Source organism: Staurois parvus, unplaced genomic scaffold (genome assembly GCF_062004578.1).
Source record: "Staurois parvus isolate SC_StPar_1 unplaced genomic scaffold, SC_StPar_1.0 ptg001302l, whole genome shotgun sequence".
Classification (NCBI taxonomy): domain Eukaryota; kingdom Metazoa; phylum Chordata; class Amphibia; order Anura; family Ranidae; genus Staurois; species Staurois parvus.
Genome location: NW_028319098.1, coordinates 8,795,869 through 8,815,683, shown reverse-complemented (window position 1 = coordinate 8,815,683; position 19,815 = coordinate 8,795,869). Strand labels below are relative to the sequence as shown.

The 19,815-nt window shown below is 41.3% G+C and overlaps 1 protein-coding gene across 1 annotated transcript in view; it reads left to right on the top strand.

The window, feature by feature from the left end:
* The window catches only part of CRISPLD1 (cysteine rich secretory protein LCCL domain containing 1), a 127,120-nt gene that overhangs the window by 62,903 nt on the left and 44,402 nt on the right, over nt 1-19,815 (top strand). The window contains exons 3-6 of the mRNA XM_089661022.1: nt 9,842-9,960; nt 10,047-10,179; nt 10,434-10,549; nt 14,745-14,845. Coding sequence (XP_089517148.1) covers nt 9,842-9,960; nt 10,047-10,179; nt 10,434-10,549; nt 14,745-14,845 — 469 coding nt within the window. The remainder of the gene's footprint in view (nt 1-9,841; nt 9,961-10,046; nt 10,180-10,433; nt 10,550-14,744; nt 14,846-19,815) is intronic.

Genomic DNA, 19,815 nt, shown 5'->3' with positions numbered 1-19,815 from the left:
TACCCCGAAAGAGCTTACATTAAAATGTCCCTCCTACAGTGGTAAAACATGCTTGCAACAACCAGTTTGGACAGGAGCTAGTTAGCATACCAGTATGTTATACTGGAATGTCAGGAGAATATATGTAAAAACACAAGAAGAACATACTGGCAGAATGCAGATAATGTCCAACTGGAAATTTGAATTTAGAACTCTAGCAGTATATAACATGTGCTGACAACTTAGTCATCATACTCGCTGAGTACTTTTGCAACTTCTTATTTAGATATAGAGCCACAAACTTTGTCCTCTCTTAACTGCCAATTGAAAAGGCACCAAATCCATATTCTGAAAAACAATATCGGAAGCAGGATCATCATTAGATCACAGAAAAGGTGCACATGAGCCAGCAGGGTTTAAGATGTGTTAGAGAATGTTGATGCACTGTTTTTGACTCTATGGTTCCTCCTCTGGTTATCTATCCTGTCCGAAATGGGGGGGGGTTGGCTTTTTATTTTCATGAGGTTTATTAAAGTTTTGAGACATTACACAAACAGGAACATAAAGCAATGAAATCTTGACCTTATTAACATTAGGCACAGGTGGGACATATGCCCCATAACATAAAAAAAATACATCAAGATAAGAGATCCATATCATGAAAAGATATAGGCACAAAGTAAGGCATTAGTGTCCTGACAACATGAGTGTCATACCAGAGGTATATAACCATATGTATTATGAACTGAACTGTCAGGGATGGGGATCAGGGAAGGAGTGAGGAGGTACAAAAAAAGGGGGGGGGGGAGTTTTGGCTTTCTAGATGAATTTACTTTAAAGCTTGCCATACACCAGGAGTTTGATTCACATTTTTTGTTTGTTGGGGTCAAATAGATGTTCAAATTTTCTTGTCACTAAATCTAAAAAATGAAGGAACAGGTCAAAAAAATTGTACATACTGTATTGAAAACTGTTTAATATACAGGCAGCCCCTGAGTTACAAACATCTGATTTGCATACATCTCATACGCAAGAACAGAAGCAAGTCCCAAAAATTGCTGGGTGACCATCTTGCTGCTCACTGCATGCTACTATCTACTGTCTGGCGGACCTGTCAGTAATCCCACATCACTGCATGGCTAGTTAACCCTTCCCTATCCAATGCTATATTATATAGACAGTTAGGTCCATATATATTTGGACACAGGCACAACTTTTTAGTTTTTTTTTCAGGTATTTACCAAAACATATTCAAGCTATAGTTATATAATGGATATGGGCTATAAGTGCACACTCTTAGGTTTAATTTGAGGGTATGTACATCCAAATTAGAGGAAAGGTGTAGGAATTAAAGCTCTTAAGAGTAGCCACCCCCCCCCCCTTTTTTCAAGGGACCAAAAGTAATTGGACAATTTAATCAAAATCTGTTTCATGGCCAGGTGTGGGCTACTCCTTTGTAGTTTCTTCATCAGTTAAGCAGGTAAAAGGTCTGGAGTTGATTTTAAGTGTGGTATTTGCATTTGGAATCTATTGCTGTGAACCTACATCATGTGTTCAAAGGAGATGTCCATGCAAGTGAAACAGGCCATTGTAAGGCTTCAAAAATTAAACAAATCCATCAGAGAGATAGCAGCAACATTAGGAGTGGCCAAATCAGCAGTTTGGTACATTCTGAGGAAAGAAGAATGCACTGGTGAGCTCAGCAACATTAAAAGGCACATGGTAGCACACAGTGCTGTTAACACTGAAGCGTTAGCATCGCGGCAAAACTGACGCCTCATGTTCAGTCAGGAGGCGTTTAAGCCTCCCATTCAAGCCTATGGTGCCTTTCCTCAAACGCCTGGCAGGCGTTTTCAAGGTGTTTGCGGAGTGTTAATACCATTTAACTTCATTATAGGCATTTGTGGTGTGGTTTTAACACTTGGCAAATGCCTATCAAACACCTAAAAACTGCGCATAGGGCGTTTAGGGAGCATTTGAGGAGTGTCAAACGCTTCCCAAATGCCTGTCTAATGCCTGTCAAACACTATAGGGGCGTTTGGCAAGAGTTAGAAATAAAGTCAAGTGTGAACGAGCCTGTATGGAGATGCTACTTTCATTTTTCAGCAGCACCTCTGGAACCTGCCCACACCGCCAAAAGTACCAATACGGTTTTTTTCATGTTCATGGTATCATTGGCCAGAAAACTCGTCTGACCTAAACCTCAAAGAGAATTTCTGGGGTATTGTCAAGAGGAAGATGAGAGACACCAGACCCAACAATGCAGATGAGCTGAAGGACACTATCACAGCAACCTAGGCTTCCATAACACCTCAGCAGTGCCACAGGCTGATCGCCTCCATGCCATGCAGCATTGATGCAGTAATTCATGCAAAAGGAACTCCAACCAAGTATTGAGTGCATACTATACTGTGCATGGACATACTTTTCAGTAAGCCATTTCTGTATTAAAAATCTTTTTTTCTTTTTTTTTTTTTTTTATTGGGTTTTCACTAGCTGTAAGCCATAATAATCAAAATTAAAAGAAATACTTGAAATATATCACTGTGTGTAATTAATCTATATGAGTTTTACTTTTGTAATTGAATTAATGAAGTAAATTAACTTTTTGATGATATTTTATTTGAGAATACACTATATTGCCAAAAGTATTGGGACACCCCTCCAAATTGGATTTAGGTGTTCCAATCACCTCCATGGCTACAGGTGTATAAAATCAAGTCCCTAGGCATGCAGACTGCTTCTACAAACATTTGTGAAAGAATGGGTCATTCTCAGGAGCTCAGTGAATTCAAGCGTAGTACTGTGATAGGTTGCCACCTGTACAATAAGTCGATCCGAGAAATCTCCTTTCTACTAAATATTCCACGGTCAAGGGTTAGTGGTAATAAAACCGTGTGGAAGCAACTGGGAACAGCTACTCTGCCACGTAAAATGACAGAGTGGGGTCAACGCATGCTGAAGTGCACAGAATTCGCCAACTGTCTGCAGAGTCAATAGCTAAAGACCTCCAAACTTCGTGTGGCTTTCAGATTAGCACAACAACAGTGCATTAAGAGCTTCATGGAATGGGTTTCCATGGCCGAGCAGGTGCATCCAAGCCTACATCACTAAGTGCAATGCAAAGTGTCAGATGCAGTGGTGTAAAGCACACTGCCACTGGACTCTAAAGCAGTAGAGACGTGTTCTCTGTAGTGACGAATCACACTTTTCTGTCTAGCAATCCGATGGACGTGTCTGGGTTTGGCGGTTGCCAGGAGGACGGTTCTTGCCTGCCTGCATTGTGCCAAGTGTAAAGTTTAGTGGAGGAGGGATTGTGGTGTGGGCTTGTTTTTCAGGGGTTGGGCTTGGCCTCTTAGTTCTTTTAAGGCATCAGCATAGCAAGACATTTTCATGCTCCCAACTTTGTGGGAGCAGTTTGGGGATGACCCCTTCCTGTTCCAACATGACTGCACACCAGTGCACAAAGTGAGGTCCATAAAGACACGGTGAGTGAGTTTGGGGTGGAGGAACTTGACTACCCTGCACAGAGTCCTGATCTCAACCCATTAGAACACCTCTGAGATGATTTAGAGTGGAGACTGCAAGCCAGGCCTTCTTGTCTGACATCAGTGCCTTACCTCACAAATGCACTTCTGGAAGAATGGTCAAACATTCCCATAGACACACTCCTAAACCTTGTGGACAGCCTTCCCAGAAGAGTTGAAGCTGTTAAAGCTGCAAAGGGTGGGCCAATTCAATATTGAACCCTATGGACTAAGACTGGGATGCCATTAATATTCATGTGCGTGTAAAGGCAGGCATCCAAATACTTTTGGCATCATAGTGTGTGTGCGTGTTTGTATGTGTATATATGTGTGTGTGTGTACACACACACACACACACGCAGTGAGGAACAGAAGTATTTGAACACCCTGCGATTTTGCAAGTTCTCCCACTTAGAAATCATTGAGGGGTCTGAAATTCACATTGTAGGTGCATTCCCACTCTGAGAGACAGAATTAAAAAAAAAATTCAGGAAATCACATTGTATGATTTGTAAAGAAATTATTTGTGTTGCACTGCTGAACATAAGTATTTGAACACCTGAGAAAATCAGTGTTAATATTTGGTACAGAAGCCTTTGTAATTACAGAGGTCAAACATTTTCTGTAGTTCTTGACCAGGTTTGCACATACTGCAACAGGGATTTTGGCCCACTCCTCCACACATATCTCCTCTAGATCTGTCAGGTTTCAGGGCTGTTGCTGAGCAACACAGAGTTTCAGCTCCCTCCAAAGATGTTCTTCTGGATTTAGGTCTGGAGACTGGCTAGGCCACTCCAGAACCTTGATATGCTTCTTACGGAGCCACTCCTTGGTTATCCTGGCTGTGTGAACAAATGAATATAAATGGTGTAGCACTAATACTCTTAGAGCTAATAGACTACAGCTAAAAAAATAGAGATAAATATGCATATGTCAAATGAAGTGCTCCTTATGACCATGGGAAATATGTCATAACCTTATAGGTGACACTTAAAATAAAATAAAAGGAGCAGGTGAATCACACAGTGCACATAAATCCACGTCAATGAACAGAGTAGAGATAACAGTCACTAGTGCAAGTGTAGCACACTCAGTATGTGGTAAAATGTGATAAATCAGTCCACTTTGCACACAAGTGAAAAAAAACTCTTCATAGACGTGAAGGTGCCATGAATCCCAAAGTGGTCTGAGTGCCCCCTCACCTCCTTGCAGTGACCACAAGGGCCAGCAAACCTTGTAGTAACCACCAAACGATCTCCCAGGGACCACCTTCCCAGTTGGACCGTAATGGATGTTAAGCCAAGGCTACAACCAGACCTTCTACTGCACGCCACCGTCCTGGCAATACCTCACGTCCCCTTAGGTTCCACTCAGAGACACAAATAGATACGCTCCATAGTGTAATATTGTCACTTTATTTGATAATAATTAATTAAAAATGCCCACTAACATGCTTGCAGGTATCATAAGCCTAAATGCTGGCTGTCCTCATAACATGTGGCTTCATGGAGTACCAATATGGCGCGTGCGCTGGAAATGACGTCACTGCGTCCCGGAACAAACAACAGGCGTACCAACGCGTTACGTCACGAGTAACACGTGACTTCATCAGGGTCCTGGCTGTGTGCTTCGGGTCATTGTCATGTTGGAAGACTCAGCCACGACCCATCTTCAATGCTCTGACTGAAGGAAGGAGGCTGTTGCTCAAAATCTCACAATAAATGGCCCCATTCATCCTCTCCTTAATACAGTGCAGTCGTTCTGTCCCCTTCGCAGAAAAGCACCCCCAAAGCATGATGTTACCACCCCCATGCTTCACTGTAGGGATGGTGTTCTTGGGATGCAACTCATCCTTCTTTTTCCTTCAAACACGACGAGTGAAGTTTAGACCAAAAAGTTCTACTTTGGTCTCATCTGACCACATGACTTTCTCCCATGCCTCCTCTGGATCATCCAGATGGTCATTGGCAAACTTCAGACGGGCCTGGACATGTGATGACTTGAGCAGGGGAACCTTCCGTGCAATGCATGATTTGAAACCATGACGGCGTAGTGTTCTACCGACCGTGACCTTTGAAACTGTGGTCCCAGCTCTCTTCATGTCATTTGACCAGCTCCTCCCTTGTAGTTCTGGGCTGATTCCTCACCTTTCTTATCAGTGATACCCCACGAGGTGAGATCTTGCATGGAGCCCCAGTCCGAGGGAGACTGACAGTCGTCTTTAGCGTCTTCCATTTTCTAACAATTGCTCCAACAGTTGATCTATTTTCACCAAGCTGCTTGGCAATTGCCCCGTAGCCCTTTCCAGCCTTGTGGAGGTCCACAATTTTGTCTCTGGTGTTTTTTGACAGCTCTTTGATCTTGCCCATGGTAGTAGTTGACGTCTGACTGTGGGGTGGACAGGTGTCTTTAAAGAGCTCAGACAGGTGCTACTAAGTTAGATTAATGAGTGGAGTAGAGGTGGACTTTTTAAAGGCACAGTAACAGGTCTTTGAGAGCCAGAATTCTTGATGTTTCTTAGGTGTTCAAATACTTGTGTTCAGCAGTGCAAGACAAATAAATTCTTTCTGTCCCTCACTGTGTGCATGTGTGTATGTGTGTATGTATATATGTATATATGTATGTGTATGTGTGTATATATATATATATATATATATATATATATATATATATATATATATATATATATATATATATAAAAATCTCACAGGTATGTAGTAGGGATCCCCTCATTTCGCTGTTTCTGTGGATAAATGTACCTCTAAAAACAGCCATTCATGACAAAAAAGGTGATTTAGAAAAAAGTTAAAACTTGTATTCAACAAATATGATAGAATAATATACAGTATCCAGTCTGTGTTTTCTTTAGCATAATTGTCAGTTCCCCACACCTAGATACTTTTATCTGTACAAATATGAACGGTTCTTTAGCACAGCAAGTATAGGCAGCCTTGTAGGATCAAAAACCACAATAAAACATATAATTAATCAGTAGAAGTTGTTGGAAAGTGGGCAAGAGCAAAGAGCTGCTTTCACTTTGGTAAAACAAACCTAAAATCTTGCCCTTATTTGCACTTTGGCCCTTTTTCCAAATGTGTAGTCAAGTGTCTATATGTACATATTTGAATGACCTAAAATGATACTATTCTCCTAAAATAGAAAATGACTGACTGCACAGCTGCTGCCTTGCTTAATGTATAACTACCTATGGTTGAAAAACCTATTATAAAAATGACTTGGGGGAAGTCAGACAGTTGCCATGCTACCAAAATGTGTCCTTGTTTTACACCTATAATTTAAACTCATATTAACAGAGGACAGATACTTTTTCAAGTTAAAGAAACTGCTGAAGAGGTGAGAAAAGCCTCACTGAGGCCAAAATGGCAGCTCTGGCGTGTCGAGCAAGGGCCAAGATAAGTATAAAGCAGAATATAAAACCTCTTTTTGGATGTTATGGGGAAAAAAAATCAGCGAGCGGGAAATTGCATTAAAAAAAATATTTGTAAAAGAACAAGAGAAAATAGTTTTGTAGGATGCTCACGTAAACTGAATTTGGGGCAACAGTAAATACATTGTAATTGAGAGAAAATGGCCTGTAATCTCCATTTGACACCTTGCCTGTGCTTATTGCAGAGGTCATTTTATAAGGCAGATGTTTGGTTAGGATAGCAAGTTCCTTCCTTATGCTGACGTTCATTTGATACAGGGGATTCATTTACAAATAGTCTGTTTATTTTGCAAAGGAAGTTGCCCCAGAGCTTATTGAATGTGGGGAAGTTTCACTTTGCAAAGAATACCCAATCATATGCAAGAAAACAGAAAAAAAGGTTTTTTTTTGTGTTCACAGCATTGTCAGGCCTGGGTTTTGAACCCTCAACCTCTATTGCATGTGGCAGTAGCTCTTCTTGCTGAACCACCTGAGATGCTGGATAGTTCACTGTCTGATCCTTTGGACAATCTTGCCTAATACCTGGTTTCTGGTGAACCTTGAACTCCCCCCATGAACGTTCTATATAAAGTGTTACTAAACCCACAAAAGTAAAATCAGTCTGTATATGCAGTAAAGCATGCTTGTTATGCTCACTGTGGAACCTAAGTGGTTAACCCTCCACATTTTGTAAAAAGGATGTTTGATCCTGTCTTCTCTGATCCTCCTCTTCTTCTACTGTCACCAATAGATCCTGATAGAACAGAGGTTTGGGAACAGGCTGCACATGCTCATGTTTGGTGTGTATTGTTAGTTTTTTTTTTTTTTTTTCTTGGGAGAGTGCATGTGATCAGCACAGGGTCAATCAGATATGTCCAGACAGAGGATCAGGGGCCCTGCAGCCTCATAGGGAGGAGGAAAACTCCTCCTACAAGCTTTAACTAGTGCTCTACTGGACACTGATGGAAGTCACAAGATTGCTCTAACTGCTGATGAGAAAAGGTATTTAGCATTTACTAAAATAATTGCATTTCTGTTGTGTGTACTGTGGCAGACCAGAGATAATGAATGCAGGATATTGGGTTTAGTAAGCCATACTTTAAGCAATGCCTTTGCACTTCCTGTTTGCCAGATTATTGTGCTCTTTCCAGCCGATATCTTGCTCCTTGCTGTCCTTGTCGCCACTAACGATCATTACCGACCTTTGATTTCTTCCTTGATTTTGCTTCCGCTCGATCCCAACCTGCAACCATTCATTCGAAATCTTGTAGAATCTTCCACGACTACACTTCCACTTGATCCTAAACTGCAACTTCTTGTTACTGACCTTTTGGTTTGTTTACTGATTACACTTCTGCTTGATCTCTACCTGCTATATCTGCTACTGGACCCCTGGCTTGCTTACCTCCTGGTGGGGCGATCCTGAGGACCACAACCTAGTATTAACACGCATCAAAACCCATCTCCACCATCAGGAAATCTGGTGAATACTGATTAGTGCTTAGACTCTGAGCCTACGTCAGCCGTTATGTAACTATATATACACAGAATTCTCTTCCGTAACCTCTTCCCACCCACACCAAAATCCCTTTGAAAGTTTCTAAATGCCCAAGGGGCGGGAGGGAGTGACGATCATGTGGCCACGGAGATTGACGGTTCTGCTGGCTACGGATCACTAGCGGGGACCGAGAGCTGTTTTTGTCATTGTAATTGCTGAGCATGATCTTGTTGGGGAGATTGTTACCTCACTTCCTGTCCCAGAGACTGTAGGACAATAATATACTGTAAGAGGTGCTGTTGTCACTGAGTCAGGAAGCTACAGAAAGTAATACTCTGGCACAGATTCTATCCCTTGTCTTTTCTACTGAGAAAAATGGTTTGTTGCAGTCTCTATTCCCAGTGCCGAGATCTTTATTCTAGTCCCCATGGTAGCTGGTTACAAGGCAAGTGTGTGCTCCCCTACACATCGATTCCCACTGTGATTGTGCACACTGGACATTTTTCAGCAGGTCCCTGCCAATGATTCATGGCCTGTACCTGCTGATGATTGTGTCCAATCACAGCCCAGAGCCCTGTGTTGATGATCAACACAGGGCTTTGTACAGAGGGAATGATCTCTGCCAAGTAACAGAGATTTTTAGTAAAAAGCAGCACATAATACACACATTAACAGTTGTTAGACACACAGTTAACCCCCTGATTACCCCAAGATGTTAACCCCTTCCCAGCCAGTGTCATTAGTACAGTGACAGTAAATTAGTATTATCACTGTATTCGTATCACTGGTAATAGAAGTGTCAGTTACTCGGGTCCCACCCATTTTCAGTATCAGATTGGCTGCCACATTCACAATCCCTCTGTAAGTCACTGATCACCACCATTAGAAGTATTAAAAGAATAAATAAAAATTCCAGTATATATACTGTTGCTTGTAGGCTCTATAACTTTCATGTAAACTATACAAGACATGAAGCAGAATACATTTTGATCTAAATTTATGAAGAAATTAGATTTTTTTTTTACAATTTTTATTAGATATATTTTATAGCCGAAAGTAAAAAACCTTTTGTTCAGAATTTTTGGTATTTTTCATTTATGTAATAAAAATGTAAAAACCCAGTGCTGATCCACTGCCACCATAAGAAAGCTCTATTTGTGTGAAAATTTTTTTTATAAATTTTGTTTGGGTACAATGTTGCTTGACAACACAATTACCAGTTAAAGTAGTGCAGTGCTAAATAGCAAAAAATGGCCTGGTCATGAAGGGGGTAAAATCTTCTCGAGCTGAAGTGGTTAATGTACATTTAATATTGACATTAATTTAAGGTACCTAAATGTAGCATGGTATAAATGTGACCTAAGCATTTTCTTGTCTCCAATGTGAGATGTTTTCATATACCATTTGCAGATATGGGACGTGGAGCTTGAACGATCTGCTGAAGAATGGGCATCTACTTGCTTGTGGGAACATGGTCCAGCAAATTTGCTTCCATCCATTGGACAGAACCTAGGGGCTCACTGGGGGAGGTAGGTGATGAGATTCTTAGCAATAACATGTGATGATGCAGTATAAGATGAGAAACTATATGATTTTTATGTTCATTCCTATATAGATATAGGCCTCCAACCTACCATGTCCAGGCTTGGTATGACGAAGTGAGAGATTACACATTTCCATATCCACAAGAATGTAACCCCTACTGCCCATTCAGGTGTTCAGGACCTGTTTGCACTCACTATACACAGGTATGGCCATGTTTTATTTATTTTTAAAGGAGATTTGCATCCTTAAAAAGATTTCAGGGAACCCCCTCATTCTGTTGCATGCCACTCTTTCAGAGTAGCTTCTTTAAAGTCCACTGCTTACATGAACTCAAAAAACGAAACCATTCCACACATATAAATTGTGTTGTTCATTTTAGATGCAATGATTGTAATTTTTAACCTAAACTGAACATAATCTACTTAGTCATTTATTGTGTTTGTATTTTCTGATTCAGGTGGTTTGGGCAACGAGTAACCGAATTGGATGTGCCATAAACCTGTGTCACAACATGAACATTTGGGGGCAAATCTGGGCGAAGGCAATATATTTAGTGTGCAATTATTCTCCAAAGTAAGTAATATTGCATGTTAATTGCTATTTCAAAGTCACATAATTTAACACCTTCCCGCCCGGCCTATAGCAGATTGACGGCCGGGTGGGACACTCACTGTTGTGACTGGGCATCATATGACGTCCTGTCAAAACGAGCCGCTAACACGGCTGCGGGGATGTGCAACAGCGCAATCTGTCACCGGCTGTGTCCACGGGACACAGCCGATGACATATCGCTATGACGGCCCGTTGCCAGTGTCATGTGACCCTTGTGACCAATCACAGCAGATCACATGTCAATTGCATGGCATCCTGTCATGCCATCCATTGTATACAATTATGTTGTTAGGTGTGACTGGTCAAAGCAGTCACATGATACAGACAGTGCCAGTCTGTATCATGTGATCAGCTTTGCCCAATTACAGCTAATCACAACAAAAGATTGAATGAATTGGTATATGTAGAAAAGCTGTTATGATTATCATCACCCAATCATGTGAAAGAAAAAAATGTGTTCTGTTTTTTTTTTTTTTTTTTTTATTTTCCTTGCTCTCAGATTAGGTGTTCTTTACAAAGTGAAGTTTAACGAATTACATTTACTAAAGAAAATGAGGGCAACTGCACTTTGCAGAGTACAACTGCATTTGCAAAGCGCACAGTCTATTTGCCCTTAACCCCAGAGAGTATCTGATATGCGTCATAACCGATGCTGCAACTGGGATTTGAGAGTTCTGAACACAAATGTGCTCAGGACTGAACACTTCTGGGTTCAATCAGCCTAAGGAGATTGGTGAACTGCAGTTCAGACTTCCTCCCACTCTTCATTATGATTTCACCGGTAGTGGTCCTGGGTTTACAGAGGGGCAAGGTGAGTCCAATGACCACGAAAAGTAAGCAGAAGCAGGCATTGCAGTGTTCTTCGCAAAAACTGACAGCTTCTGGCAAAGCCCCTTTCAGAGAGAGTACTGCAATGAGTGTCAGTGTAATTCTAGATGTGAAACGGGAGTACATACAGTTGTGTTCAAAATAATAGCAGTGTGTTGAAAAAAGTGAATAAAGCTCAAAATCCTTCTAATAGCTTTTATTTCCATACACACAAATGCATTGGGAACACTACACATTCTATTCCAAATCAAAACATGAAGAAAAATATATCAAATTTGTGTTGTTCCTCTAAAAAAAATTGAAGACAAGTGAATATTAGACTGTTCAAAAAAATAGCAGTGTTTGTATTCTTCTTTACAAAGGCAAACATTCACTATATAAACTGAAAAATGTTTGAAGATTTCGCTTTCCTTTGAATCACTTAAATAATATTTAGTTGTATAACCACTGTTTCTGAGAACTGCTGTACATCTGTGTTGCATGGAGTCAACCAACTTCTGGCACCTGTGAACAGGTATTCCAGCCCAGGATGATTGGACTACATTCCACAGTTCTCGATTTCTTGGTTTTGCCTCAGAAACTGCATTTTTGATGTCACCCCACAAGTTTTCTATCGGATTAAGATCCGGGGATTGGGCTGGCCACTCCATAACGTCAATCTTGTTGGTCTGGAACCAAGATGTTGCACCTTTACTGGTGTGTTTGGGATCGTTGTCTTGGAACACCCATTTCAAGGGCATTTCCTCTTCAGCATAAGGCAGCAGGACCTCTTCAAGTATTCTGATGTATTCAAACTGATCCATGATCCCTGGTATGCGATAAATAGGCCCAACACCGTAGTATGAGAAACATCCCCATATCATGATGCTTGCACCACCATGCTTCACTGTCTTCACAGTGTACTGTGACTTGAATTCAGTGTTTGGGGTTCATCTGACAAACTGTCTCCGGCCACTAGACCCAAAAAGAACGATCTTACTTTCATCAGTCCACAAAATGTTGCGCCATTTCTCTTTAGGCCAGTCAATGTGCTCTTTGGCAAATTGTAACCTCTTCGGTACATGTCTTTTTTTTCAACAGTGGAACTTTGCGGGGGCTTCTTGCAGATAGCTTGGCTTCACATAGGCGTCTTCTAATTGTAACAGTACTCACAGGTAACTTTAGACCTTTTTTGATCTTCCTGGAGCTGATTGTTGGCTGAGTCCTTGCCATTTTGGCTATTCTTCTATCCATTCGAATGGTAGTTTTTTGCTTTCTTCCACGTCTTTCAGGTTTTGGTTGCCATTTTAAAGCATTTGCGATCATTTTAGCTGAGCAGCCTATCATTTTCTGCACTTCGTTTTATGTTTTCCCCTCTCCAATCAACTTTTTAATCAAGGTACGCTGTTCTTCTGAACAATGTCTGGAACGACCCATTTTCCTCAGAATTTCAGAGATAAATGCACTGTAACCAGCATGTACAACATTTGCTGCCTTCCTTCCTTTAAATAAGGGCAATAATTGCCACCTGTTTTTCAAAGAATGAATGACCTCACTAATAGAACTCCACACTGCTATTATTTTGAACATGCCCCTTTCAATTAGTGATTCAATTACACAGAATCAGCAGCATGCATGTCATGACTGTTGGGTCTGTTGGCTTTCTATTACTCTACTACACCTGCTAGTAAATTATTTGCCATGTAGAAATATCATTTCTACCAAAAACAGTGATTGATCAGGTTAGTGATGTCTGACTGCTATTATTTTGAACACAACTGTAGGTACCTTCCCAGAAACAGAAAAGCAACACTTTCCAAACTTCTGTACATAACATTCTACTACAGGTTACATTTAGCATGATTCTAGGACCCTGCAGCCCAGATAGTTTTAACATCTAACAACCTCCTTGCTTACAGCTTCCATTTTGAGGCCTCATGTATGTTGGGCATGAAACTCCAGCATTTAGCTGCAGGCAGAAGGCACAGGTACATCGTCTGACCCAACTTCTGGCAGCTTGTAAAAGTCTATGAGAGGCTGACCACTTGTGCACCTGGAGAGAGCTGTACAATGCACCAAGTGCTACTAACCTTTAGGGCAGTATGCGGCCAGGGACCTGGCATTTGTTACTGGGTGCATACTACCCTAAGCATTAGTATGGTTTGGTGACCCACCCAGGCACAGCAGTGGTTAGCCTTTCATAGACTTTTACAGGTTGCCGGCAGCAGTGCTGGATGGTGTGCCTGTGCCTTCTGCCTGAACCTGAACGCTGGAGTCTCATGCACCATGGCTACACACCAAATGTGCTTGCGACTTAGAGGTTGATTTACTAAATAAACTATTTACAAATAGACTGTAGAGCTTAGTAAATGTGGTAAAGCTTCACTTTGCAAAGAAAATCCAATCACACGCAAGGAAAATAAAAAAACAAAAAAAAGCATTTTTGTTTGCATATGATTGGATGATGGAAGTCAGCAGAGCTTCTGCTCATTTACAAAACCATGGAGAAAGTGCACAGTCTGTTTGCCTTTAGTAAATCAACCCCTTAGACGTGGTCTTTTTGGTCAATTTACTTTTTAGGCTTGCAGCATCTATTTAAAATTTCTCCATGGCAGCTGGGCAGAGATTGCTGAATTCTACAGGAAATGAGGATTGTACTCAGAAACAACTCCTGAATGTGTCCTTTCCACTTTACTGTAGTCAGGGTAGATGGGCTAATGAAAGATGACATTTCCTCTAGTTACTGCCTTTTGTACTTTTGCACTCTTTGCCTTTTTTCTATTCTTATTTCTTGTACAAGTTCACTTAAAATAGGTTGCTACTAATCTTCAGTTTCTCATTCATTGTATTAGTTTGCCAAGAACAAAGAATTAGCAGCCTCATGCACATAGGACGTTTTGAAAACGCTCCTCCTTTCGGCAGCAGACTTTTGGCAGAAAAGACAACTGGCGCTTGTCCAAGTGTCTAACGCTTTTACGAGCGTTTAAGCGTGCTTACAAGTGTCAAGCGCTTGGATGTTAATTTCATTCGCCAAAATAAGAATGTATTCTGGCCATTGAAATGAATTGACGCTCAAGCGCTACGTGCGCCTAGTGTTAAGGGGCATTTAGACATGTTTACATGTGTCAAGCTTTTTTTCTCTGGCCCTGGGTTTCTTCTCCTGCTGGTAAAAGCTACTGCTACTAAAATCTTATAAAAGTCTGTGTAAGTATGGACACATAGCATAACATGGAGGGCCGTTTGGAAGCTGTCAAAAATAATCCCTGACACCCCTAAAAGTGACTCAAAAAATGCCCTGTGTGCATAGTAAATATTGGTTTACATTAATTATGCATTTTTATTTCTACAGGGGAAACTGGTGGGGACATGCTCCATATAAACATGGCCGTTCTTGCTCTGCTTGCCCACCTAGCTATGGAGGAGGATGCAGAGACAATCTTTGTTACAAAGGTAAGTTATGTGATATTTAAAACTAAATTATGTACCTAAATTTGACTTGGTATCGGCCCTTTGCAGTCCCTGCAGTGCTTAGATTAGGAGAGGGAGAAGCAGCCAACAAAGTGTGTGGCAATGCTTACAAGAAGAATGCTGATAGGAGGAAACAGCAAAGTAACGGAGAAATTAGCTCATAACTCTGCTGCTTCTCCTTTAACGTGGCCCGCAGCAGGATAGGGGGGACAAGAACTGTAAGTGTCAAATACCTGTGGCAGAGAATAATCTAGCCTCCTGCACTGCCAGACTGGACTGTGCTGTGTGGTGGAGCTGTTTAAATTCCAGGACTGGATGGATAGAAATATAAATACTTTGCCAAGCTATCGTATATGTATTCCATCTGTGTATTTACCCGTTTTCATCAATATCAACTTTCTTTTACCTTTAGAAATGTACAAGAATTTTACTTACCATATCCTTCTGTCTACATCATTCAAATTATGATACAATTCTGATCTGTTATATTTAGGGTCAATTCACAGACACATTCCAGATTTAGATAGATGCCACCAGGTGTAATCACACACAAGTCTCTTGAATCTCTCCAAGGCACAAATGGTGAGCTGGAGCTGAGAGCTCTGCCCACCTGCTGTGGCTATTATGGTGGTCTTGCATTCCATTAGATTTCCCAAGTGTTTTGCATTTTTGATTATAGAGCAATGAGAACAAAACTGCATAGCAGCAAGGTCAGAGCCAGGAACTTTAGCATTCAGTTTTACTCAAGTTCCAGAATTCAATTCAGTCTATGAGCCTCCACCTATATCTGAAATTTCCATTTTGGGCAATCTAACCCTTTAAATGTCATGGAAGAATTTAAGAAAAAGATGTGCACCTGCTTCTGATTAAATGTACATAGTGGTAGCATGTCCTCAATTAACTTTGGTACAGGCATGACATTTTTACCTTTAATGCATTCCCTGTACCAAGTTAAAAATGTCCCAGTGGTTGTATCATGCCCTCAGCTCCATATATTTACCCAAGTCCTATCTTGATCCAGAGCTGTGCCCAAGTGCAACAGCACTGCTCTCTCGTTCTTTCTTCACAGGACTCAGTATGAGCAGCGGGAGCCATTGGCTCCTGCTGCTGTCAATCAAATCCTGTGAGGAGAGAGCAGGGGTGGAACTGCGCCATGTTTGTTAATGGAAGCACACAGCCCAGCTTGAGAGTGAGCCTGCAGGCTCCTATAGTGGCACACGGAGAAGAAGAGTCCAAAGCACCGGTGGAGGACCCCAGAACAGGTTAATTGGGGCTGCTCTGAGTAATATTGCACAGAACAGGTAAGTATAACATGTTTGTTATTTAGAGTATTAAAAAATAAGCCTTTATAATTACTTTGAAGAACTGTGCTAAGCACTGATTGCTCTAACAGTCATACATACGCATGTGGAAGAATAATAAAAAAAAAAGGACCGAAGTGTGATCATGCCTACTCATTTGCCTGTCATAATTTAGCAGTAGGAATGCAGGAAGCCACCTGTGTTCAATGTACTGAGGGTTTGGTGGATGTGAGCCAGAGCTGGAAATTTAATTGAAGTCTAAAGGAGGTAGTACAATTAGTAACTTCTGGCCATTTTATAGGGTAGTAGGCAAGCTATTGTCAAAAAAATGCATGGGACAATGGGCAATGTACAAACACCAAACTTAAAACAAAAAATCAAAAAAATACTTTACAGTAGGAAAAGGCCTTGCAGTGTCGAGGGTGATATAGAATAAGCACAAATCCTTTAAAATACAGACTGGGGGGATGCTTTAAAACTGTATGTGGGTATGGATTCAATCCCTCTCTTTGGTGTCCTTTTATCATGCAGCAGTAAATGACCGCTGCTCAGTTCTCTGGCATTCTCAGAGAAGACAGTTCTGCTCTGAATGCCTTTTTATGAAGCAGTGTAGATCAGTTCTCTGAATGAAGAGAGAAGCGACCAACAAACGCTTTCAACGCTGGAAAATGGCTGCTTTTACTATAATCTCGCGAGATTACAGCAAGAGATCAGTCAAACACCGTTTACTAAGCAGCGGTAAATTATCGCTGCTTTGTTTGCGGTTCCTCGGATTCTCCAGCTCTGGGCTGGAGAATCTAGAGGGAGAACACAGATCGCCAGTGAAGGGTTGACATCGCTCCTTCATATCCTGACCATCTGTGTGCTGAGATGATCAGCGGAGAACATGTTCTCCGCTGATCATCTCTGTTTCCTAAACCACTAATGATAGAGATCAATGGCGATCCTGAGGATCGTTGCTGATCTCCGGTTTCACAAAAGTACACCTTTATTTTATCCCTAATGAAGCTGGGGATATTGCAGAGCAATGTTGGTAGCTTCTGCACATGCTCAGTTCTCAGTGAATTTCTATGCTGAGAGTTTCCTACTTACTACATCTGAGCTGCCCACGTGACTATAGAGTCACACAAATGGGGGCGCATACACCCTGGTAAATGACAGCCTACTCCCTCCTAAATGCCCACTAACCAGCTAAACACAATGGGGGTGGGATATTACATGTAGATTGATGGAGGCTTCTCCTCCCTGTTATTCGAAGACACAGGCTGGAGGGGTGTAACAGTCTGTGACTGTCAGAAATCCACCAACACCATGTTATTGTTAAAAAAAATAAAGATTTGATTTCAAATATATATTTGTATGATGATTTAAAACAGTTTTATTGATTTTAATTATTTATTTTATTTATATAATATTTTATTTTTTTTTATTTTTTTTTGAACATGGGACCAGAAGCAGAGGACTAGAAGCTCCTCCTGCTTATGTTTCCCTGCAGACAGGCAGGGAAAGAGATGGGTCATGTGACAGCTGTATATCATCAATCATAGCCAGTGAGCCAATCAGGAAAGGGAGGGGCAGAGCCGAGCCAGGGCTCTGTGTGTGAATGGACACGTAGAGCCATGGCTTGGGAGCTAGCCTGCTCGTGTGCCCCCATAGCTGGCTGCTTGCTGTGGGGACATCCGATGGGAGGGGCCAGGAGCATCGGCGAGGACCCCAAGGAGGGGAGGACTGAGGCTGCTCTGTGCAAAACTACTGCACAGAAGAGGTAAGTATGACATGTTTGTGTTGTGTTTTTTTTTTTTTTTTTTTTTTAAAGGAGACTTTACTGGCATGTTTAAGAAACTTTGGATGACACAGCAGTGTAAAAACTGTCAACGTATAGGACAGTTGTATTGTGCATTCAATCAGAAGTGACAGAACAAGCAGATTTTTTTCAATAATTAAGAAACTGCAGATAAGGCAGTGTAAAATGGGCCAGGAGCGGGAATGTTTTGATGATCAAGACTAGGCCAAAATGTGCTAGAGACATGGGCACAGGCAGGTTTTTTTTTCATTTAAATAAATCTGTGTAAGATTTTCTAGTTGTAGCACAGTTTTTTTTATCACAGAGAATAAGCCTAACTTTTATTTTTACTATGGGGATAGGCGGTGCGGTGAATGTGAGTTGGTTTAAGTACATACTGTTCTTGTACTTTTTTTTTTTTTTTCAATCGATACAGCAGAATGCTATGAACAAATAGCAGCTTCAACTATTGTAAAATCTGCTCTTTAAGCACTTTAGCCATAAAAAAGACCCTATTAACATGAAATAAAAACCACTATACACAATATTGTTTTTTAAAGGCAAGCCCTTGCAGCAAGAAATGTTTGCTACGGATGAGACAGCAGCTAAACGTGACTGCTGGCCTTTTAGGATTTCTGTAAATTGTGTTTTAAAGTAGTTCTAAAGCCTTTAAGTTTTTTTACCATAATATTTTCTGTGCATTAAGGTAAATAAACATTCTGTGCCAGAGGATTCCCCCAGCCCCTCCTTATACTTACCTGAGCCCTATCTCAATCCAGTGATGTGCATGAGAGCAGTGGCTTTCTCTCTCCTCACTGGGAAAATTGATAACAGTGCCACTATCAATCAAATTTTATGACAAGGGGCCCGAGCTGCCCTGTGTCTATAGATGCAGACAGTGCGACTCAAAAGTGAGCCTGTATGAGTGCCCCCATAAAAAACGTCTTTCCATGGTGGGCAATCGCCAAAGAGGAGGAGCCAGTCGGGGACCCCAGAAAAAGAGAAGAGAATATGGGCTGCTCTGTGTAATACCAGTGCACAGACCAGGTAAATATGACATGTTTATTATTTTAATTTAAAATAAAATGAACATTTTTCTATCGCTTTAAACCCGGCAGACTTTTTATTTTTATTTTTTGGCCGTGTGTGTCCCACGAGGGACATTTCACTTGTCCTGTAAACCCAACGGCAAATGACAGGATATCTCTTTAATGGGAGGGAAACTTCCTTTTAGACAGCTATCACCAGAACAGGTGTCCCAATGGAAACATATTTCCTTTATTCATGTTTTGGGAAACAGAGGGTAAATCTACCCAGTGGAGACTTGGTCAGTAGTAAAAACTTTACAGGGGTTCCAACACTTCCTACACTATCCAAAACTGAAAAAAATCCTTAGCTTAAAGTAGTTCTAAAGGCTCTAGGTTTTTCACCTTAATGCATTCTGTACATTATTGTAAAAAACCTTCTGGATGAAGCCCCCCTGCCAGCCCTGCCCCCCCTTATACTTACCTGAGCTCCATTTTGATCCCGCAATGTGCATGAGAGTAGCTGCTCCCTAGAGACTTTCTCTCCTCCTTGGCTCACACAGCTGCAGGATTGATTGGCTCCTGCTGCTGTCAGTCACAGCCAGTGAGCCAATAAGGAGAGCGTGAGTGGCAGAGACTAGCTGTGCTCTGTGTATGAATGGACACACAAGAGTGCAGCTCGCGAGTGAGCCTGCTCAATTGCCCCTCTAGCAAGTGGTTTGCTAGGGGGGCACTGCCAATGGGGGACCCAAAAAGAAGATCGGGGCAGCTCTGTGCAAAACCATTGCACAGAGCAGGTAAGTAATTAGTAGTTATTTTGAAAAAAAAATCTATACTTCAGAA